The sequence below is a fragment of the Rana temporaria genome, chromosome 9 (assembly GCF_905171775.1).
Source record: "Rana temporaria chromosome 9, aRanTem1.1, whole genome shotgun sequence".
Taxonomy (NCBI): domain Eukaryota; kingdom Metazoa; phylum Chordata; class Amphibia; order Anura; family Ranidae; genus Rana; species Rana temporaria.
Window position 1 is genome coordinate 89,437,867 of NC_053497.1, and position 24,494 is coordinate 89,462,360.

General features: G+C 40.6%; 1 protein-coding gene across 7 annotated transcripts in view; it reads left to right on the top strand.

The window, feature by feature from the left end:
* ACSL4 (acyl-CoA synthetase long chain family member 4) overlaps positions 1-24,494 on the top strand; it is a 70,148-nt gene that overhangs the window by 36,015 nt on the left and 9,639 nt on the right. For 3 of the 7 annotated variants that reach the window (XM_040323889.1, XM_040323892.1, XM_040323891.1), the window contains exons 3-11: positions 4,219-4,458; positions 4,928-5,105; positions 8,742-8,851; positions 8,941-9,079; positions 10,155-10,305; positions 12,432-12,555; positions 19,920-19,991; positions 21,970-22,109; positions 23,351-23,523. In XM_040323889.1, coding sequence (XP_040179823.1) covers positions 4,231-4,458; positions 4,928-5,105; positions 8,742-8,851; positions 8,941-9,079; positions 10,155-10,305; positions 12,432-12,555; positions 19,920-19,991; positions 21,970-22,109; positions 23,351-23,523 — 1,315 coding nt within the window. In that variant the 5' untranslated portion in view covers positions 4,219-4,230. Of the gene's footprint in view, positions 1-3,922; positions 4,459-4,927; positions 5,106-8,741; positions 8,852-8,940; positions 9,080-10,154; positions 10,306-12,431; positions 12,556-19,919; positions 19,992-21,969; positions 22,110-23,350; positions 23,524-24,494 lie in introns of all 7 variants that reach the window. The other 4 variants (XM_040323887.1, XM_040323888.1, XM_040323893.1 and 1 more) reach the window with 2 other exon arrangements.

Genomic DNA, 24,494 nt, shown 5'->3' on the forward strand with positions numbered 1-24,494 from the left:
AAAAATCCTTGGATGTGGCGGCTGCATTAGTGGGGTGTGTGTGTGTTTTTTTTTTTTTTTTTTTTTTTTTTTGGGGGGGGGGGGCTGTTCCCCCTCTGGTTTCCCCTGGTGATCTGGCTGGCCTGTAAGCAACCCTGTCGGTGGTAAATGGTTTGTCTCCGCCCTCAAACTGCTACATCTGCTAGAGAGCTTGTTCTTTTGAAACAGACTTGCTGGATCATTAGATGAAAATAAAGGAAAGGGCCTAAAAAAGAAAACAAATGTATCCATCAAACCTAATAATTGGTAAGCTGTAATATAATGTTGGATTTTGGCTTTAATACAGCTTTTAATATAAAATTATAAATCTGTTTTGGGTGTATTTGGTCTTTCATTCTAACTTAGTTTGAAAATGGTCTTCTATTTACACAAAATACTCAGAATGACAGTTATGTATTTTACAGTAATTTTGGGGCCGATTTGATGATCTGAAACCCCCCTCATGTGTAGACTATCTCCTGCAGATATAGGCTTCATTCAGATGTCATGCATGGTCACTACGGGTGTTGAGCTTCTCCTAATCCATTAGCTATTCTTTGCTGACTGGCCTCTGTACTAACCGGGCTGGATATGGCTATCTTCCAAACTTTCATGTGCTTTTTCAGTGTGGTGTGCTAGGTTTTGTATGTGTTGCATACTATACATGTCATTATTTGTAGTGTGGGGTGTGTTATTTTTTTTTACTATTAGATGTATTGGGATGACTAGCATAACCAGATTGTAAGATAATAATTTATTTATTTTTTGTTCTCGTTACAAAATATAATTGCTACCTACCAGGTGTGACTATCACTTGAACTTTTTTTTTTTTAACTCATTGCTTGGATTAATTGAATATTTTCTTTTATTTTTCTCTGGTGGTGGTGGTGAACAAAAATCTACTTTAACCAGTGTGGTGCAGACCCTGGGTTGTCCATATTTGTTCCTAAATTTAATGTAGTGCTGTATGATGCTTTCCCAGAAAACTTATATTCAAAGGACCTATAAAGAGGTACATAGATGAATTTAGGAATGAACACATTGGTTTGTTTTCCCAAAGGTAAGAAAGCTACATATGATCTAACGGACTTGGGGGTTTTTGGTCAGTCAGGAGATGTACGATTCCGCCTTCCATTGGTTCTGACTTACAAAAAGTTGATCCAGTGGATTGATTATTTTGGCATAGTCCATGTTTTGGTTTGAGAATGCTGAAATTAATGGCTGCAGGTTTCAGCAAATGAGAGCCGGTTCACACTGGGGCGACTTGCGATCCGACTTCATGTCGCCTCAAGTCGTCCCAAGTCGCGCTGTAGAGAAAAACAATGGCAGTGAATGGGAGCGGTGTTAATACACACGACTCAAGGCGATCCGACTTCAGAAAAGGTTCCTGTACTACTTCAAATCCGACTTTGTAGGCGATTTTGTACCCATTGATTTCAATGGAAGTCGCCTCAGAAGTCAGATTACTGTCTTAACTGAAGCGACTTTCCAGGAAGATAACATACATTTCTCAGGCAAACCTCTCCTGCCCCCCCTCCCTCTCCCAGAGCTGATTGTTGTTTTATTGGCCACTGGAAAGTCTCCTGTCCTGGAGACGACTTCAAGTCGTGTTGTAAATCGCCCCAGATCGCCCTGTGGTTCATGTTCAAGTCGTGTTGGAGTCGCCTCTGAAAGTCGCTCTGGAAGTCGTGTCGCCCTAGTGTGAACCGATCTTCTACATTGATTGTTAGTTGTGGATTTGATTTACAATATAAGCAAAAAAGTAATTCTGAAAGTTGGGTCAATGCTTAGTGAACGGTGGACTTTTAGACCTGATGGCTTCACCTTGTCCCTTGCTCTTATTGGCTAAGCCTGCTTATGTATACACTTGTAGTTTTTCCTAAAAATGTATCTCTCTGGTAAAGAGTACAGATGTGGGAGTGAATCGCAAGTAAACATCTGCAAGGAAGAGCGAGGACATATTTACACACTGTGGGGAAAAACTCCATCTGCTATCCAGTGTGGGATTACTTCACATGCATACACAGGAATGTCCTATTAACTCCCTCACTACAGGGGTAAGGCGGCTGTAGGCAGACCTTACCCTGGTTTGTTAATATACCTGAAATGTAAGGACTTGTAACTTCCATTGTATGCTACTACTTTTGCACTACTACCACATTCAGAAATCTTTTGAATATGGTAGTGCATAAACTGCATGTTTTAAAACCTAATATGAAATTTAACAATGTTAATGATACATTTTCATAAGGAAAAGCTTTGAACTCCTGTGTGCAAAAAAAGTGCTTGTAAACCCTGACACATGCCCAATGAATTGAGTGGCCTCAGGCGATACAGAGATGAAACGCATCCTCCTCCATGAGTTATAACGGTCTATCTGCAGCCCTTTCTCCTCTAAAGATGTTCAAAGTGTAGACTTTTAACACTTTTCTGCGAGTTCCGAAAAAGGGTGGCCTAGAGCTGAAGTTAACCCCCCCCCATAGCACATAGGAACAGAGCTGAGGCTTTCAATCAGATGGAGATCCCTCCCCTGTCACTTCTTTTTACTCTTGTACACCCATGCGATCCAATTCCAGTGCTTGTCCCCCTGCACCTTTTTGTGTGAAGCCAATGAGTTCAGCCATACAACCTAGACAAAAGGTTATACCGCGCTGAAAAAATGTGTAACAATGCTAAATAAAATTAAGCTGCAACAAAAAAGTTATATACACACAAAAATACATAGGAAAAAAGATTGTACAGCGCAACTACAATCTTTTTTCCAGCCATACAACCTGTTTGGCTGAACTTGCAAAAAATGAACCAAAAAAATTATGATATGCCCCCATCCACGCATTTACTGTGGATGGGGGAATCCTGACAGCGATCAAAATTTTCAACTTCAAATTTTCTAATCAATACAGTTGAAGGAAATTTAAAGCCAGTTTCAACACACTAAGGCCCCTTTCACACTGAGGAGTTTTCAGGCGTTTTAGCGTTAATACCGCCTGAAACTCCTGCCCTGCAGTCTTGGGGTGAAAGCCTTAGGGCTTTCACACTGGAGAGGTGCGCTAGCAAGACTGCTCCAAAAGTTCTGCTAGCAGCATCTTTAGAGCAGTGAAAGAGCGGTGTGTTTACCGCTCCTTCCCATTGAAAGCAAGAGGCGAATTGCCGGCGGTATTAACCCTTTTTCGGCTGCTAGCGGGGGTTAAAACCGCACTGCTAGCGGCCGAATACCGCTGTAATTCGGACGGTATAGCACTGCTAAAAACCGTCGGCGCACCTCCCGCCCCAGTGTGAAAGGGGCCTTACAATTAGAAAATCAAAAGAATGTTCTTAAAACAAAAAAGTTCTAATGACATTCCACTAGTGTACCCAGCTTTAGATCTACGTAGTTCTAAAATTGTCTAGATTAGAGGATGAGATTATTGGCTTTGAGTTCAAGGTCAAAGATTCTCTAGCTGAATTGGCCACCATGGATGATCAAATTCGAGAAATGCCTGATCTGTATATGAGTAACTTTAGGCACCACATTGGTTAAACTTGTTTTTTAATTTCTGCATTTGTTGAAATTTAGAATAAATATTTGGCCAATTTTTGTCAATATTTATTCATTCTATGAATGTGTGGTTATGTCTATTTTTTTTTTTTTTTAAACCTCCTCCACCATTTACAGGAGCTTATAAAGAAACAAATGGGAAGTGGGACTGCACCATCAAGTGTAAATATGGGCAACGTATTGCTGCAAAGAGACAGCTGCTGCTAGTTTTATTGGAGCACATCCTGGTTATGTTGGCATCCCTCACCTCTTCTTCTGTTATGTGTTTTTTTTATTTTTTTTATTTTTTTAATGGGCACTGAGGTCTCACTTGCGGGTGTACTAACTTCTTCCTTCTTCTTTTCTGCTTTCTGGCTGGCTGCACAGAGTCTCACAATCCTTGGCTTCCAAAGGTTAACAGTAGTCTTGCTGTTCATGCACAGCGATACGTTATGCTTTTGTTCTTGTACTGCTGCCTTGGGTAACAACTGCTGCCTCTGCTTTACACGGTTGCCTTAAGAGCCCAAAGAATATTCATTTGAGACAAGCACCTGTACTTTAATACCCTCACCATGAAGCTTAAAGCAGAAGTGTACTCCTTTGTCTTGCTGCCTGTCTACCTGTTAATGTTTGTGTACAGTACTCTTACGTTTCTACCGTGGTATCTTCTCACCAACGCAAAGGAGAGGAAGGCTATGGCAAAAAGATTAAAAGCTAAACCTGTTTCGGATGTACCCGGAAGTCCTTATCGGGCTGTCAGCCACTTCGATTCACTTGCCACCATAGACATTCCTGGAGCAGACACTCTAGACAAACTCTTTCAACATGCTGTGGACAAGTTTGGCACAAAAGACTGTCTGGGCACAAGAGAGCTGCTGAGTGAAGAAAACGAGAAGCAACCAAATGGCAAAGTCTTCAAGAAGGTAATTCTTCCTTTTTTTTTTTTTTCTGTTGTGTTAATTATGTGGTGGACCCCAAATGTTAACAGCAACCAAAGAAAGTACTGGTATGTTATCTGTCTCTTGAAAATAGAAGTGCCACTTTACTTTATGTACAATTTATACAGCATCTGGCACTTGCTTCTAAACCAGATTAGTATGTGACTGACTTGTGCCACCTGTATGGGTATTCATTGCGTGCCAGAAGTTCTCTCCATCAACAAGGGATTTTTTAGTGTTCTGTAAAGGTCATGCTTTTGTATTGGGTTTGGGCTTTGGCATATACACCGGGACATTTTCATTTTGCCCAGTACCACTTTGTCACAATGCTGTAATGATTTTTGTATTTAGAGCTGAATGGTGATGCAATACACATATATAGGTGCCTTTTTAAAATGATACATTTATGATAAGCTGTACAATTTTTAACACCATTGTTAATTTTCTCTTACAGCTAATTTTAGGGGAGTATAAATGGTTAAGTTATGAAGAAGTGAATACTCGCGTCAACCATTTTGGAAGTGGGTTGGCTACACTGGGCCTAAAGCCACGGAGCACGGTTGCCATTTTCTGTGAAACTAGAGCCGAATGGATGATATCTGCTCAAGCATGCTTAAGATACAATTTCCCATGTAAGTAGTACACTACACGTGATTTATGCAACAACAAAGCTTTTCTCTATTAAAGGACACTGTACAGAGTTCAGTAACCCAGTTATCAAATTCTTGATGGTGGAGGATAATATACCAGTGGATGCAGCTTACTGTAGACTTAAGAGTTTAGACACCTGTATTTCCTGATTTGGTTACTGGTAGTTACATGGATTCATGACTATTCTGCATATACGCCTATGGAGAGTTGATCAATATAAGTTCAAAGCTGAACCCCAGCCTTACATTTTGCTCTTGCACAGTTGTACAGGGCTCCTTTTCTAGTACTAAAATAGCTTTCTCTGGTTTCACTACACACTGAGCTTCTCAGTGTGCATTCAAAGTTACTGCAAGGCTTTTAGAACCTGCTACATTTCCTGGCAGGAAGACATCCAGAGTCTAGCCCATTCCTCCCCTGCCTGAATGTCCTTGACCCCAAATCTTTTTCGATCATTTGATTTCAGTTCAATAATTATTCATTTATAACAAAGTAACAAGGGGAAGCACCTAATTTGGCCCACGCAGGGGCTAGAACTGGTAACATGAGTGTAGTCCAGCTTACATGGTGCTAACGAAAAAGGAGGAATAACATTCATTATCATAATGGACAGGACTACAAGACATGGGAGGTCCAGGGAAGATCCCCTTGGCTAATGGTTGCAACCATGGGCATACTAAATTCCAGACAACCCTACAGTATGTTGTGGACTCGTATAAAAAGCGGAAGCAGAGTCCCTTCAAGAAATGTTAGTTCTTTCAATCATCACATGTAGGCATTACCTAGGTCAGTCTGACTAGAAACATCACTGGGTCTATAAAAAGATAAAAAGGTATATAATTAAAATGAAATACAATTGGCTTGGCTTTTAGAGTGTGACTCTTGGCTTTTAGAGTGTGTGTGTGTGTGTGTGTGTGTGTGTGTGTTTTTTTTTTTAAATTATATATATATATATATATATATATATATATATATATATATAATGTGTGTTGTGCATTTTTATATGCTGTCATAGGCCACCATACTGGCTTCATGGCCACAGTTCTCTGTAGACACGGGTTCCTTCTGCCTCTGAAAGTAGTGTAGTGAAGTACTATTTCAGTCTCTTGATAGAAAAAAGCAGTGTGAATCACATCACATTGAATCTCGGATTGAGAAATCTACAGAATCTAATGAAGCCTTGAGTTGCACACAGAAAGCACAACCTACCTCCTTGGTACTTCAGCGTTTTAACCAGATGTTGTGATCTAACGCTCTAGATTGGATTTGGGAGCACCTCTGCGACTCCCCTCACATCAAAAAGAAATGGCCATACTGAGAATGAGCACAGGAAGTCTAATCTTTTTTTACTGCCGAGTGAGACTTTTGGCTCTGAGTGCAATTCAGGTGCAGTGGATTACAGAGAACTCCCACTGAGGAAAACCAAATGAATGTCCTGATTTTAGCACATTTGCAGCGTTCACTCAATGGCCTTACTGGCTCTCGGATTGCTTTCTCCTATTGCCTGGAATTGCGCTTAAATTATTTTGTGGAGAATGGGAATGACGCTAGTTTTGAAATGTCCATCTGCTGCAAAGCAGTCTTTCCACAGTGTCTCCTGGCAAGAAAAGGCTTGCTGACCCTTCTGATTTTTAGAATGTCATCTAATGACAGGATGCATTGAACCATACTCTAAAAATATGCTAAAGACTCAGTATTCATGTCTAGCGGTTTATCTGACTTCTTGTATTTGCTTTCAGAGGAACTGTCATTTCCACAAAGTTCCTTATTCTTTTGAAGTGAAGATATCTGTGTAGATAAAAGCAAATGTTTTGTCTTATTTATTTTCTCTTTATTAAGCTTGGCTTCATTAAATTTTGTAAGTAGCAGATAAGACCTTTGTTCCAAGTTTACCCATTCTGTAAATCAAAAAAGCGCACCAGAGGGCGCAATCCAAGTGCAGTATAATATAACTTTTTTATTGGTAATAAGTCTTATATATATTACACTAATTTATGTGTGTGTGTGTGTGTGTGTGTGTGTGTGTGTGTGTATATATATATATATATATATATATATATCTATATCTCCAGAGGTTTAGAAAAAAGGCATTAACACCGATTAGTGTATTCTGACAGAAGCCCTGCTGTCAAAATACAATAGCTCCACCTCAAATGTGTAGATGAGGAATCCGTTCGTTCTTTGATCTGCCGGCTAGCTCACTGCAGACATTTAGCAAAAAGATGCTGCTTGCGATGTCGCACACCACAGTTACTATTTGTGAAATGACTATAGCACATTAAGTATGTTTTTAAATATAAGCATCTTTTAAAAAAAATATTTGAAAAAAATTATCTGTGCAGTCTGAGAAAAATTGAAGGTTCACTAAAAACCTAACCGTCCCTGCTCGCTCTTTAAAATTTGGGATAGTAGCAGATTGTTGAATGTGTTTTACTTTCAAACCTTCAGTTCAAAATTACAAATGCTTAGATAATTATATGCTCCATAATTTGGCATCACTTGAAATAAAACTCTAACCTGTTAATGGACACTGACATTTAGGTTTAATGTTTTTGCACATGGAGATTTTCAGGCTTTGTAGAACAAAAAGTTAGAGGATATCTTGATGTAGCAATGAAAACTTGGCTGAGGACCTAACCCTTCTCCATTGTGTCCCAAAAGGAAAGAATGGGTAAAGTTGGAGGTAGACTTTAAGTAGCTGAGCAATGGGGTACGGAGATCTGTTTCAACTGGTTGAACACCCAGAGCATTTAATTCGTACCTCCTGGGTACTTTTTAGAGTGCTTTCACACTGAAAGCGCCGGCCGTTGGCACTAAAGCGCTGCTCATTTTAGCGGCACTATATCGCTGTTTAATCGCCACTAGCGGGGGGCGCTTTTTGCCCCAAAGAGGGGTAAATACTCCCCGTTTTGCAGCGTTTTCAACTCGCCTTTCAGGAGCTTAAATATTCTTCAAAAACACCAGTAATGCACTCTTAAAGCCGGCCATAAACTGAATCTTAGCTGGTTCAGCATGGAGCAGCTGAGATTCAACCTATATATGAGCAGGCAGATTGTAGCTAAGGGTGATCGATTTGATCAACTTTGGTACAACCAGCCTGTTGGATTTTCTTCATGCGATTTATTGCCAGCGGCTAAAGCTACTAGCAATAATCGCTGTTCTACCGGCCGGGTCAGTGTGCTCCAAACTCCCCAACCCTTCCTTCTTCCCACCTTTTCCCCTCTGGGAGAACACAATGAGGGTGGGGGGAATCTATTTATTTTCTTTCCTACAATCTGTGGCTTCAGGACAGAAAATCGTGACTGACTTTAAAGCTGGCTATACACTAGTAACATTTCTTTGGAAATGTATTTGTTGCAAGAATGTTTGTTCAATTTTCTAATCATTTAATAATGGGATTTTTCTCAAAGAAATCTCCCACAGTAAATGTTTTTGTTTGGGAAATTACATTCTAAAATAAAATGATAAATGTAAATCAAATACAAATTTGAAGTTTAGTACTTTTTAAACTGCAATTGTCTAGCCATCATTTACACTCTAGATGCGCATGTAGACTAAATTTTGGTTTAGTAGATTGCAAGAAAGTGTTCAACTTGACCTTGTTTCCATTTCCATTCTAGTGGTTACATTGTACGCTACACTTGGTGAAGATGCAGTGACGTATGGCCTTAATGAATCGGGAGCCACACATCTCATTACTAGTGCTGAGCTGCTGGAGACAAAGCTCAAGGTGTGTATTAATATACTGTATGATGGTATGTCTATACCCTAATCACCTTGCCATTCTCACCTAACTTTTTTTTCCTGTTCTGTTGCCAGTGTGTGTTGTCACAGATCAACAACATTAAACACATAATCTATGTGGGCAAGAAAACCATAGAGCAATCAGGATATCCAGAAGGCCTGCAGATCCATAATATGGAGGCAGTAGAAGAGCTGGGTGCCAAACCTGAGAATTGTGAGTTTGTTTATATATGTCAGTTACAGCAGCAGAATGCAGCCCACTAGCTCAAATATGTACTTTTCTACAGCGATTCACAGCCTTTCCAGCAAATGCATCCTCTTTACATGCATGCCATGGGCCCCACTCTTAAAAAGGAGGTCCGGGATTTTTCTTTTAATTAAAAGCCAGCAGCTACACATACTGCAGCTGCTGGCTTTTAATAAATAGACACTTGCCTGTCCTGCTGTCCCTCGATGTCCGCAGTAGTGTTTCCGGCGTGAAGCCGAAAGGCTGCCGTCACCATTGCGGGAAAGGGAACCCGGCAGTGTAGCCTTTCGGCTTCACGCCGGGAACCCTACTGCGCATGCCCTGCTCCTCTCTTCTATTAGCCCGGCGGCCAGGGAACGAGGAGGGAGCCCCACAGTGATGTCGCTGCCGCGGCCGGACTCCCGGAAGTGCGAAAGGATACCTGTCAGACAGGTATTCTGTCCCTCCCCGAAAGGTGCCAATTGTGGCATTGGAGGGGGGGGGGGGGAATCTGAGCTGAAGTTCCACTTTAGGTTGGAGCTCCGCTTTTAAGTTGTATTCTGTTGGACCACTAGAGGAGCATGGCTTACCTGTTGTAATGAATAAGGGCGTGGCAAGCATGCACACTAAAAGGAAGAGACTGCTGTAAAATTTGTGCTGAAATACTGTGCAGGTTGGGCCATACTGCACAGTGCAGATAAACATTTGAGGGGGGTGGTTTCTGTAGTGTAATCCATAAACCGTATATAGAGTTTGGGCCTTCTAGAAGTGATCCATTTGCCAAAAGTTGTTTTGTGTTCCAAATGATGAACATACGGAGTACATGGATATACGGAAGAGAGTAAAGAAAGATCTTGTAAACATGTGCATTTCTTTAAGTCTCAAAGATTATAGCCTTGCCAATTGTGATCACCTCTAGCTGTTTACTTTTACTACTATGCTTTTTAATTCTAAATAGTAAATTGCACATCTGACCATTAAGACTAAGCATTCTCCCAACAATTAATATATAGTAATAGCATATAGTCTTCCTAGCAGTTGATTGTTGTTTTTTGATCCACAGTGAACAACCCTCCATGCAGTCCTCTTCCTACAGACCTTGCTGTTGTCATGTATACAAGTGGCTCTACTGGCAAACCCAAAGGAGTAATGATGATTCACAGCAATCTAATAGCTGGCATGGCTGGGCAGTGTGAACGGATACCTGGCCTTGGGTAAATAACCACCTCTGACCATGCAGTTTGTTTTAATCCTTAGACCATGTGTGTGGTTTGTTTTTGTTTTCTTTTGAATCGAAGCATCGTGCGCAGCAAAGCTTTCAGCAAGCGTCAGGCAGCTTTCCTAAAGCCTTTAAATAACCCTGTTTAGATTAAACTTGGATAATGAGAGTGCTGGTTATCACTTTAAGTAAGCTGCTAGTAGGCTTTCAACACGTTTCAAGTAGAGCTGAAGCTTATTGCCTGCTCATTCTATTACCAAATATGTGCGTTCTTTTTATGCTTTCTCCATAATACTGTACTTTTGAGAAATGTGCGGTGTGCTTAAAGTGGATGTAAACCTGTGTGTGTGTGTGTGTGTGTGTGTGTGTGTGTGTGTGTATATATATGTATGTGTGTGTGTATATGTATGTATGTATGTATGTGTGTGTGTGTGTGTGTGTGTGTGTGTGTGTGTGTGTGTATATATATATATATATATATATATATATATATATATATATATATATATATATATATATATATATATATATACACACATACACACATACACACATACACACATACACACATACACACATACACACATACACACATACACACATACACACATACACACATACACACATATATATATATATATATATATATATATATATATATATATATATATATATACACACATACATACATACACACACTATACCCAGCAAAGTGAACAGCCTCAGATGATACATTCAGGAGTGACTGATAACATAAGAATGGAGCAGGACAAAGCCACGGGACATAGGGCTTTGAAGAGATAAAACACCTACAGATATGTGGTCAGCTCAAATTTCATGAATCGGGTTTACATCCACTTTAAGCAATTTCTTTTCTTCAAGAACCAAAATGTTGTATTTGAAAACTCACGAGACCTCCCATTCTGTATGCTGCACAGCATGATGTAAGATGGATCTGCACTGCTGAGAATTTAATTACACATTGATGTGCAAAAAGTTAAATGCATAAAAACATATAGAGTAAAATACCTGCCCTTTGCCTTTTTCTTCCTGTAAAGGAAAATCTTCCTGCTCTCTAAAAGTACAAATTTAAAGCTGATCTCCATCTTTCCTGTCACTTTAAATCAGGGATATGCAATTAGCGGACCTCCAGATGTTGCCAAACTACAAGTCCCATCATGCCTCTGCCTCTGGGTGTCATGCTTGATGCTGTCAGAGTCTCGCTATGCCTCATGGGACTTGTAGTTTGGCAACAGCTGGAGGTCCGCTAATTGCATATCCCTGCTTTAAATGGTTGATTTGGACCAAGCAGGTCCAAACCAACTATTTCCTTCACCAAGTAGTGGGGCTAAGCACTGTATGAACTGTGCCAGCTTCTGGCTGTGAGACGGACTCTGTTTTTGTTCTAGGTGTGAGACGAGAAGGCTGTCTCACTGCCAGCACTGTGTACAGTAGCAAGAGAAATGGTTCGCTTTGTCCAAAGTGACGGGAAACCTGGAGATGAGTTTTAACTTTGTTTTTTCATTCTTTTTAATGTGTGATTTCTGGAGGCTATAATGCCTTGAAGTGTTTAGGCATAAAGGCCTCCTTTTTTTCTTTCTGATTTAAATGCAGCCAATTGTGTTAAATGTGCCTGTACACATGTGCGTAAACAAGAGGTTACAATTCTATTCTGGAAACTAAAATAAATTTTACACAATTGCGTGCAAATACGCACAAAATTGACGCAAGAAATTTTACCCAAAAATACTGATAAAGCATACAAGTACCCTAAGCCTGGCGTTGCGGGAACCAGCGCCAGTCCTGCATCACATCTCCAACAGTTCACACTGCCCTCTGCGACCCGCTGCAGGTGTCAATACAATGTTGATGATCCCCCAGATTGGATCACACTGTGGATTCGGACAGGAATTTTTTTTTTTTTGCAAATCCAGTGTGAGTTTAGCCATACAAACTGTATGGCTGAACTCTCATTGCACAGACATCGCATGCGATCGGCACAGCAGTGCGGGTGCAAATCACATGCAATGTCTGTGTTCGCTACAGTGTGAACTCGCACTAAAAGGAGAAAAGAATAGCTCTTCATAACAAACACTCATGGTGTGGGTTTTTATTCTTTAGGCCAAAAGACACCTACATTGGATACTTGCCCTTGGCACATGTTCTGGAGATGACTGCAGAGATATCCTGTGTAACTTATGGATGCAGGATTGGCTATTCCTCTCCACTAACGCTGTCAGATCAGGTAAGAATGCAATGCTACTAACATATCTGTTCTGGTTAATAACAGAGATGACACACAGGACCAATAACCGTAAAATGAACATGCAGTTTCTGAAAGTGTTAGGAATATTCATATATATATGTGTGTGTGTGTGTGTGTGTATATATATATATATATATATATATATATATATATATATATATATATATATATATATATATATATATATATATATATATATATATATATATATATATATATATATATATATATAATTTTGTGTGTTTAAAAAAAATCCCAGTAGTAAAAATGACATGTCAGTCAGTAGTGAGCCCATCGTGGATTTCAGAATAGCTGATAAAGCATACATTACACTAATTTCTGAGCAGCCAATATCTGTAATGGAAGCGTCTCTTCCTGTACAGCAGCTATGAAGAGTGATATTGCGACCAAAAGATATGGACGTTAATACACTGGCCCTACCTGTGGCACCACCATCACCTTGTATGAACTTGATGGTTAAACTATTTCTTTAGTGTGACAATTTGTGTGGGGGGAAAAAAGCACAAACTAATGCACTACTTTCCTGCATGTAGATTTATTTCCAGACCTGTGAATTTTTTTTTTCTTTAAATGGTTGATGTGTTTTAAAGTGGAGCTATGCTGCATCGAACTACCACAAACCAAAAATGCCATTTCATACATTTTTTTATATTTTAAAGCAAATTCACCCATCTGTCCCATGTCTCCATACTTTTTGTTTAAAAATAATTCACTTTGAACAACATTTCCTAGCCTTGCCATTGCTTCCTGGAATCGCTCTGCCCTTAGCTCAGGCATGCAAGCAGGAGAGGGTGTGCTTAGCTGAGAGAACCCCTCTTCCCCCTACAGCATATTCCTGGGATGTATCGCCTCATTTGCCTAGGCCTGGAAACCAATAAATCAGGGCTCGACAAAATCCGGGTGCCCGGTCGCAATTGTGACCTGGCGCCCGCCGGTAATTAAAGCGGGTGTTCACCCTAAAAAAAAATTTTTAACATTGCATTGAGCTCACTTCCGACATTGACAGTACGCTGATCTTTTTTTTTTTTTATTATTTATTTTTTTGCCGTACATACCGTTGTATCGTTATTTCCCCCCCCCGGCTTCCGGGTAGTGAATCCCACGGGAGTGGGCGTTCCTATGCGAAGTGATTGACGTATGACAAAAGCTTCCCCCCCGGTGCATACGGCCGTGTCACGAGTTGCCGAAAGAAGCCGAACGTCGGTGCGCAGGCGCCCACCTCCCCCGATCGCGGCGGGGGAGGTGGGTGCGCACGGAAGTACAGGATCCTGTGTCTCCGTGCGCCCCCCACTCCCTCCCAGCACGATCGTGCAACCTGGCGCCATCTGGTGGTGGCCGTTGGCATTACAAGTAAAACATCAGTTCTAATGAGTTTTCTTCACGGTTTTGACTGCCATCTCCTTCCCTCTAATTAGAACCCCCAAACATTATATATTTTTTTATTCGAACACCCTAGAGAATAAAATGGCGATCGTTGCAATACTTTCTGTCACAGCGTATTTGCGCAGCGGTCTTACAAGCGCACTTTTTTGGGGAAAAAATCCACTTTTTTTTCTAGGATAAAGTTAGCCCAATTTTTTTTTTTAATATTGTGAAAGATAATGTTACGCCGAGTAAATTGATACCCAACATGTCACGCTTCAAAATTGCGTCCGCCCGTGGAACCGCAACAAACTTTTACCATTTAAAATCTCCATAGGCGACATTTAAAAAAAATTCTACAGGTTGCATGTTTTAAAATAGAGGAGGTCTAGGGCTAGAATTATTGCTCTCGCTCTAAGGATCGCGGCGATACCTCACGTGTGGTTTGAATACAGTTTACATATCGCTTCTGCGCACGAGCTTGGCGGGACGGGGCACGTTTTCTAGCTCCTAACTTTTTTAGCTGGCTCCTAGATTCCAAGCAAAATTGTCAAAACCCTGCAATAAGTAACTGAAGAAGCAAATATGATATACTTTCCTATAGATTTACTAATGCTAGCAGAATAAGGATTACAAATAATCCATGCTGATTGTGAGTGAAGTTTTGCTTGAATGTCGGTGTTCCTATTGGCAGAGCAGATGTAGGGAGAGCCTCTATCAATCACTTTCCGGTACAGGTTTAGTCTTGTCTTGTTTTTTTGTTTTTTAAATGGTTATTTTCATAATTGGTTTACATGCGATTGCTCCACCTTAGTCTGCTTTGAATTAGAACACTAGGGAAAGGCAGGTTGGGCAGATCATGCAATCACTAGAGAATTTTGCTTGTGGGCAAGTGTGCTGTGAAGGCGTTCCTTTTAACTAGTCCACGTGTTGTGATTTGGGAAATAATTGTGAAGGATGTTTGCTGATCTTATGAATGATTTGTCTCCGCTTCCTGTCAAGCAGAAGAGTCTGTCACCTCATGGTCATTTCTGTTCTATTTAAATCACAGCCTGGATAAAGGGCAAGAGATATTGTAATGTGAAAAGAGCAAATATTTTAGAAAATTAACTAGGTGGGTTTTCAACCATGGAATGGTTCGCATTTGTTGCGCTATACAAGTTACTTACTCAATGCTTTACGTCCTAAGGGGTCCCTATTTGGGTGACCAATTTATCAGGTATAGGACATGGCTACCATAGGCACCGAAGTTATTGTACCACCAAATGCTGCCTCTTGTTAATGCAGTGCATTTCTATGTTACGGTGCCCTGCAATAACGTGGTTTAATTGTTGGCCAACCGAGCTTCAGATGTATTAAGAGAAATTTCAGCTCTTGAGCACCACCCTTTGGGCCCCTTCTGCTAATTTCATGTTGGGTGAGAATTGATTCCGAGCATGCGCGTTTGTACTTTCAACTTTTTGTGTGATGGATTTGTGTACTGAGCATATGAAAATCAGACATCAGGCCGCTGTCCGCCGAAAATTTACTAGCCTGTTATCCAACATTTGTTGGCAGAAAGTTGGACAACAATTTTCAAAAGGAGCGTACCAACGGTCAGATTTTGGGACAACAGTTTGTCAACAGACAATCCCCTGCCAACAACTAGATGTTAGGAAGCCTGCAGATAGACGGGTACAACTTGTGTAGGAGGATTTGTTTTATGTGTGTATCACCTGAGGCCGGTCACTTCACTGGGTGTAGGTGAGGGCTTAGGCTGGGTTCACACTGATATTACACGACAGTCATATGACTTTCATCCCACTTCGCTCTGCGACATCACTCCTACATCGGTCCTGCATCCATCCGACTTCAATGAACAGGATACTACTTCGATCCAACTTTGTGATAGTCTGACTTGTCTTTTGACCAATGAAAACAATCCCAGTGTGAGAAATTTATTTTACTGCAGCTCTAATCACCATGTCGGATGTCAAAAGTCGGATTGGAAAGGACAAGGATCCTACTTTGATCCGACTTCAATGATATTCAGTGGGCTGAAGTCGGACCAAAGTAGTACAGGGAGCATTTTCAAAGTCGGACCAGTTAGGGAAACATTGATTTTCACAGGTCATGCAACATGAGCTCTCAATGTCTGAGTGTTTGTCGTACCTGTGTTGGCCTTACAAGCACTTTAAAGGATCACTAAAGGATTTTTTTTTTTATCTAAATAGCTTCCTTTACCTTACTGCAGTACTGGTTTCATGTCCTCATTGTTCGTTTTTGCTTTGAAGTAGCTGTAATTCTGCTGTGATCTCCACACTTCCTGCTTGTCTGGCTCCTTATGAAAAAACTCATGGAAGCTTCTCACGGTGGTCCAAGCTGTGTGTCTAAAACTCCTCAGAACCAATCGGATTCATTTTAAAAACAAAACACTGCCCTGGATTTGTTTTTTGTTCTGTGTCTCTCTTTACTTCACATAAACATGAAACCAGTTTAAAACCGAAAGTGAAACTAGAGGCACATTATATGATAGAATTTAATCTATTTTAATCATTTTTAAAAGGAATCGGTTAACTTTTATGTCTCTATACCCTGTAAAGAGTCATTTCAGCAAACAAAATTTTTTCCTTTAGTGACCCTTTAAGCTTGGGTTCACACAGGTACGACAAACGCTCAGACATTAAGAGCTCTTGTTGCATGACCTGAGAAAATCAATGTTTGCCTATGAGAGCCGCCTTGACTGATCCAACGCAAGTCCGTCCGACTTTGAAAATGCTCCCTGTACTGCTTTGGTCCGACTTTGATCCAACTTCAATGATATTCAATGGGCTGAAGTAGGATCAAAGTAGGATCCTTGTCCTAACCATTAGACTTGTGACATCTGACTTGGTGATCACAGCAGCAGTAAAAGGAATTTATCTCACACTGGGATTGTTTTGATTGGTCAAAGAACAAGTCACACTATGACAGTCAGATCAAAGTAGTATCCTGTTCCTTCAAGTCGGATGGATGTTGGACCAATGTAGGACTGATTGTCGCAGTGCGAAGAAGGATGAAAGTCGTATGACTGACTGTCGTGTAGTATCAGTATGAACCCAGCCTGAAACCACCCACCTAACATATAGAGAATAATATTTTTAGCATACTGCAGCACATAATAAATGCAAAGTGTGACGGAGAGCCCATTCAAAAGGATGCATTCATTTTACCCTGCAGTGCCTTAATGCACCAATCAGAGTGGGCCTCTTTTTTATATCATTACACGCATCTGTGTGGCTGCAGAAAGCAGGTTGTTTGCAGACTGCTGTGATTTTATTTGATGATGCTGTGATTTTCCTTTGTACACATCTGAAGGTTTATTCTACATTTTCTCTAGCGCTTTGTAAGAAAAGGTTGACTAAACTTGAACTCTTACAATGCGCAGTTTGTCCTGAAGTGGATAATTATTCTACAGTGACCCAGACTTTGGCATGTGTGTCTACATCAAGGCACAAAGCCAGATTTACCCAGCAGAAACTTTATTCATTTGACTAGCCTTCTGGATATGGAGTCTCCATTGTGCCGCTGATCATTCTAGTGGACCACACACAGCTCTAAGCTAGACACAATAACTGAATTCCCTGGCACTTTGGGAGGAGACCAACCCTTAAATAGTCTTGTACCATAACATTATGTATCAAAGTGGTAATCAAACATGAATACAAAGGAAGACTAGGTGCCTGTTCATTGCCTGCCACACTAAACTTCAGCATTTTAGTGTGCAGGCAGTTCCTTGTTCTGATTGCAGGGAGCTGCTGGTCAGGGGCACATCACACATTTTGTTTTGAAAGTGCACAAACTGACACTTTCACATTCATGTCACTGCATAGCAGCAAAGTGCGTTGCTGTAAAGTTGCATCCAATCCCTTCCTCTGTGTAAAAATAAAAAGGCAGCATGTCTGCTTATTATCGTGGCCCATTGCACCACACCTTTTGGATCCTGTTGAAGTGTGAGCCTTTTTGTCAAGCTAGCATACACAATCCAGTCCTGTGTGCTGATGTACTGTTTGGGCTGCATATCTTTTCTATAAAAAGTATGTAAGTGCAGCTGGTGTTTCAGCTAGAGACGGTTCATCAGAATTGTATATACCTGTGCTACTTGTTTTATATTTAGGTGATTAAACACTTGTAAAATGTCGTAAGACCACTAACAAATGTCAACACCTTTTATGCAAAAGCCATTCATTCATAATGCGGTACTTGTAGAACAGACTGGTCTTCTCTACCCTAAACCCATCTTGTGCTGTTCTTGTGTGCTTTTTGAACAGGCAGTCTTATCTGATTAATTCTAAGCAGTTTAAAGAGTCATAGCGCCTCCCAGAGTCTTCACTTTATCACAAGATAATTGGGCCCCTTTCACACTGGGGCGGGAGGCACGGTGGCGGTATAGCGCCGCTAAAAATATCGGCACTATACCGTCGGATTTGCCGCGGGATTCGGCCGCTAGCGGTGCGGTATTAACCCCCGCTAGCGGCCGATAAAGGGTTAATACCGCCCGCAATGTGCCTCTGCAGAGCCGCATTGCGGGCGGTATTACCGCTGTTTACCATTGTTTTAATTGGGAAGGAGCGGTATACACGCCACTCCTCTCACCGCTCCAAAGATGCTGCTGGCAGGAGATTTTTTTCTCTCCCGCCAGCGCATTGCCGCAGTGTGAAAGCCCTCAGGCTTTCACATTGAGTATGCAGTGCAGGAGTTTTTCAGGCGGTATAGCAGCGCTATTTTTAGCGATGTACCGCCTGAAAAAACTCCTCAGTGTGAAAGGGGTCTAAGGGTTAAAAGTATTAGGTCTGCTGCATATGATTAAAATTGTATTTAACTTGCACACATTTTCTTTTAGAAAAAGTGCCTGACGTAGGACTGTTAGTCTCTCAGGAACTAATCTAGTTCCTGGCAGAAGGTGGGCAAGTCTATTTATCTTGTATTTTTTCTAGATTGGCAGTGCATTTATGGTTTAGTGAGCAAAAAGCGGCAGCCAGCTGGTCTATACTGAAGTGAAAGATTTCCACATAGATGCATTTATTGGTTTACTGGAATTTTGTAAAGTTTCCTCTTTTTTATACTTGGATGTTAGTCTCTTGTGAAGTCTCCCCGATATCCTCTTCTGACCTCCTCTTGCAATGATAGTGATACTTCTGTATGTGACAACTCTGACCTGCATACTATGACTTTGAAAGGGGAGCAGCAAGGGAATGAGACCACCAGATCAATACAAAGGGGGTTGCTTGATGGAACTCGGTTTTTGTAAAGCTTTCCGCAGTTTTACAGTTTCTACACAGAGGATCTCATGATGAGGGGAAAAGGATAGCAGAATCTTTCAAGGGCCAACAAAATTAAACTGGTGTAAATACAGCATGGTGCTGAAATTCTTCAAAGATAATGAAATGTTATGGAATACATATATCGAGCTCATGGTTATTTTAAACTAAAATTTCCTCACTATATGAGCCATAGTGAATGTTCTAGATGCTCAGAAGTAGCTTGAAGAGCAACTCTTTGAAAATCAAAGCAACTCAGATGACAAAATATCTCAGAAGAGCTTTCTAAGCATGCTGCGCTCATTCTAAAGCCCGTTTACACACATGGCTCGCACATGCGCAGTGGAAGTCGGCTGTGGAGTTGCAGCTGCTTTCTCTCAGTGAACATGTTGGGGACCCGAAGACTAGCAAAGACCCGGCCCAGGTGAGGACGGCGCTGGATCCCTGGACAGGAGAGTGTCTCTTAAGGCAGCAGTTTAATCTGCTGACCTTCCATTTTTGCAGAACTGACTGAAGCTCCTCTTTTTTGGTCAGTTGGTTTGATTGGTTTGATTGGCTGTCAATTTAGATGAATTTATTCAGATTAAAGTTTAACACACTGACTTGTATTTTCTTCTGGCTTTCACTAAAACTATACATTTATTTTTTTTTATTTTTTTTAAACTTGTTCTCTTTTTTCAGTCTAGTAAAATAAAAAAAGGAAGCAAAGGCGATTGTTCAGTGCTGAAGCCCACACTGATGGCTGCTGTGCCTGTAAGTACACCTGGGTGTTTTCTCTTGATATGAGTACTGTCTGTGATATTTATTTTAAATTTGCACTTTTAGAACGGCTTTTGGGGTCTTCAAAGTCCATGCAATACTAATACTTATTATTCTGCTGAAACTTTGTGTAAGACCATCGCTGAGTGAAAAAGAGAATGAGCACACACTAAACTTGGATTGTGAGATGAGGCAGGTAGCGAGCTATAGACTGGGAGGTGGAGTACAGTCCCAGAGGTGGGGGGAGAACGATGTATCACTGATGTGCCGAAATCATCTTCCTTATGTATGTTAATGGTGTCTATGTAAATTGATTCCTGTTTTCAATTTGTCATGTTTCACTAATGTAGGATCCTTTTCTGCATAGTTTGCATTGGATAGGGTTCACAACATACAATGACCTCACATCTGTTGATATCTGTAAACTCACAGTAAAAGAGACAGTGGGGGTTATTTACCAAAGGCAAATCCACTTTGCACTGCAAGTGCAGTCGCTGCAGATCTGAGGGGAACCTGCAGATTTTATTATCTAATCATGTGCAAGCAAAATGGTGTGTGTGTGTGTTTGTTTTTTATATACCCTTGCATGTCCCCCTCAGATCTACAGCCACTGCACTTGAAAGTGCACGTTCAAGTTCACTTGAAGTGTACTTGTAGTGCAAAGTGGATTTGCCTTTCTTAAATAACCCCTAATGTGCATAGCAGCACTTTAACACATGCTGCAAATATTCACATAAAATAACTTTAACCTGCTTTATGCTTTTTCTTCAACACTTGGCAACACCTCTTAAAACACTCTTCTGTTGTCCATTTTAAACTTCAAGCTAAATATGTTCTTTTAGAAAAAATGAATGCTTTGTCTGTGCATGTAAAATCACTTCAAGGCTTGTTGCATCTCAATAGGTCCTATTTGATAGTGTAGAAAAAGCGGTGATGTTGACCTTGGCAATCAACCTTGTTCCAGCTGTGATTTTTTTATGGAGCAAAATAGACAATATAAACAGCTGCGCTCCTTTTCTACTGTTTGTTACAGTGGAGTTCCCGTGAACTAATTTTTTACACTAAAGGCATGATCAGATTTTCCATCAACAATGGTCCGACAGACGTGTTTTATGGGACAATCCGACCGTCTGTATGCTCCATTGGACAATTGTCAGAATTTCCGACAACAAATATTGGCTGTGCATGCTTTCAAACTTTCCAGCAACAAATGTGTTACGTCGGATCATCCGATCGTGTGTACAGAAGTCCATCGGACTAAAATCCAAAGTACCAACACGCATGCTCAGAACCAATGCTAAACATCAAACAACATAAGTTGCCCAAAGGGTGGCGGTAAGGAGCTGAAAAACCCAGGTGATATGCTGTGTGTATGCATACCAAGTTCATGGCCAACGCCCCTTTGGACAAAAATCCATGGAAAAGTCCGATGGAAGTCCGATCGTGTGTATGGAGCATTAGGAATACATTTACAGCAACTAAGACTCTTGGGAAAGTGTAGGTTTCCTGCGTGTGAAAGTATATGTAAACCCTCACCTTGTAAAAGAAATGTATTTTTATAAAAAATATTTATTTTTATTTGAGTGATCAAATACCCCCTGTTCTCAGCTGCAGCAGGAGCTGGGGGAAGGAGAAATGGCACTCTGAAAAGTGAATGAGGGGGGGCTGCTGTCAGCTATAGTCTGATCATTGGAGCAGAGCAGGCTGAAATCTTCACACGGCCAGAAAACTGACCATGCTGTGCGAGACTGCCTAGTTCAGCTTTTAATCTGAAAGCTGAGCGACTGGCAGAGAACATCGGGGATTTCACACACGCAAAGCGATACAAAGAAAAACAAATATATATTATTCAATACCGAAGTGTACGAGTCTATTGTAGGGTTTTTTTTTTTTGTCTGTGTGTATGTATGTAGATTAAACACTGTTGATGTATTCCCAGTTCTTCCTGTAATATGTTACTGTTCTCTTATAGGAAATTATGGATCGTATTTACAAAAATGTCATGAGCAAAGTGCAAGAAATGAATGTTTTCCAGAGAACATTGTTCAAGCTGGGTTATGATTATAAGCTGGAACAGATAAAGAAGGGATATGATGCTCCGTTATGTAATGTGTACGTAAAAGTCATTCATGTATAACTAGCCAGTAGTGCCGTTGTATCATTCAGTACAATCGATGTTTAAATTAATTTCATCTGGTGCTATGGCGGAAAGGGATATATGTGGCTGTTTGTGTCCTATGCCATTGACTGCGCTAGGTACTAGGTTCTCTTTTATCCCAAGTCTTAACTATAGCTACTGCAATGTGAAAACTGCAGCAGGGTGTATAGGGAGATGATGAAAATAATCCCCCCTTTGGCTTAATAATCGGGTAGAAGTAGATTCTTGAGTAGACCATCACTGACTGCTTTGAGTATGCAAGTAGTCAGTGCAGAGTTAAAGTATTCTTAAACAAGGAAGAGAACCTATAGTAAGCTTGGTACCGATGGCGCTGCTTTTAAAGATTCACAAGGGGGGTGTATATTGGTAGGAGGTTACACAGGGGTTTAGTTACTAAAGCTGGGGGGGTGCATAATCTGTCTCACTTCTAGACACAAATCCATTTCCAGGTTTTATTGCCAAAACTTAATTGAACAAGCTGAGATTAGAAGCTGGTTTCTATGCAGAAGTGAGCCTGATTTTGCACGCTTTAGTAAATAACCCCCATAGTGACAGTATGGGATGCCCAAGGTATGAATTGTATTTATTTGTGCAGTTCTACTACTGTACCATTCATCCTGTGTTTTTGTTTTGTTGTTTTTTTGTTTTTAGTTGTTTTGTTTAGTGTTTTTTATAGGCACATGCTGCTGATCTCACAAATTGTATGAAAGGGGGAAAAAAGTTTCAGCCTGTCACCACACAGTTTTGTATATTTCATACAGTTGGGTGTTAAGCAATCTCTAGTAAAAGAAATGTATAAACTAGCTCTGATTTATTTAAAGGAAAGCTTTGTTTTTGAAAAGCGGCTGTAATGAAATTTTCGAAGCTTTAACCACATTACCTGCTTTCATCACAATAGAGGAATATATCCTTTACAGTCCCCTACTACCTGATGACATAACATACTTTTACTGCCTCAAATGCATCACAATGCTCAAACATTAAAATTACTCAGCAAAATAATGTAGAGTGTTATTCCATCATGGGAGCTAAGCATTTTTCTGCTAGTATCTAACTAGCCGGCTATGTCATTTGGAGTGGCCACACAAACATTCAAGATTCTCTACACGGGCCATGATAAATGGATAGTGTTTCATAGAAATGGATGTAGGATTACGAGTGTTTTTTGGTACTAACATGATTTGTTTCCTTTCAGGATACTGTTCAAAAAAGTAAAGGCGTTATTAGGAGGGAATGTCCGCATGATGCTGTGTGGTGGCGCTCCTTTGTCCCCCCAGACTCAGAGGTTTATGAATATTTGTTTCTGTTGTCCAGTTGGTCAGGGTTATGGATTGACTGAAACATGTGGAGCTGGTACCATCACTGAAGGTAAATACGAAAACGGTCTGACTATTGTATTGAGTCATTACTTCCTAAATCTAATTTTAGTTGTTAGGAGGAAAACGCATCTCTTCCTGTCTTCTAAGAGTGTACACATGTTGCAAGCTCTAACTTCTCTTTATGTATAATATGAAAATTTAAGGTAATAGCCACTGAATGTTGATTTCCAAATCCAGGCAAACGTATATCTTTTTCCTTTCTGTGGTCAATGTATAGAACATGCATTGAAAGGAAGAGGTGAGTGAATCAAGTTACAGTGGTGAGACCTGGGCAGGCTGAGGCTCCTGAAATCTTGGGCACCCCAGCCTAGAGCTTATGTGGCCTGTTTACAAATGCATAGGTGTTTATATGTGTCTTTAGTTTACTGTAATCTATTTTGCTCTGCCTAACAACACTTTTAAGAGATCCGCTACAAGGCGTGCATTGTTTCCAGTAGGTCGGCAGACTTTAAGGCTGGCCATAGACGGTTCGAATCCTGGCCAAGATTCGAACCGTGTATGGGCAGGTAAATGTACCAAGTTGATCGATCAACTTGGGTACAACCAGCCTGCCTGATTTTACTTACAGTTATCGCTAGTGACCAATATAGCCGCTAACAATATTCACTGTCTTTGCTTGGTGGGGACAGCTTCCTCCTAGGATTTAGGGGTGTCAATGGGTTGAAGTGATATTGGCACTGGAACCTGTCGGGGTATAATTCATTAAAACTGCTACTGCTAGTTTGACTTTCAGGGAGCGTTTTTATCCTTCTCTGCATGTGGAGTTAGTCATGGGCAGATTAGCTTGGTTGTCTTGTCATCTAGTTTAATAATCCTAGCATTATCTATTTGGTCCTTATATTCCATGCCTTCGTTTTATAGAAATTAGTTAGTCATGGCAGTATAAGAAAAAACATACGAGTGGTGCATATGTTACATAGGCGTGATTAGGTGGTACCTCATAGTCCAGATAGTCTACGA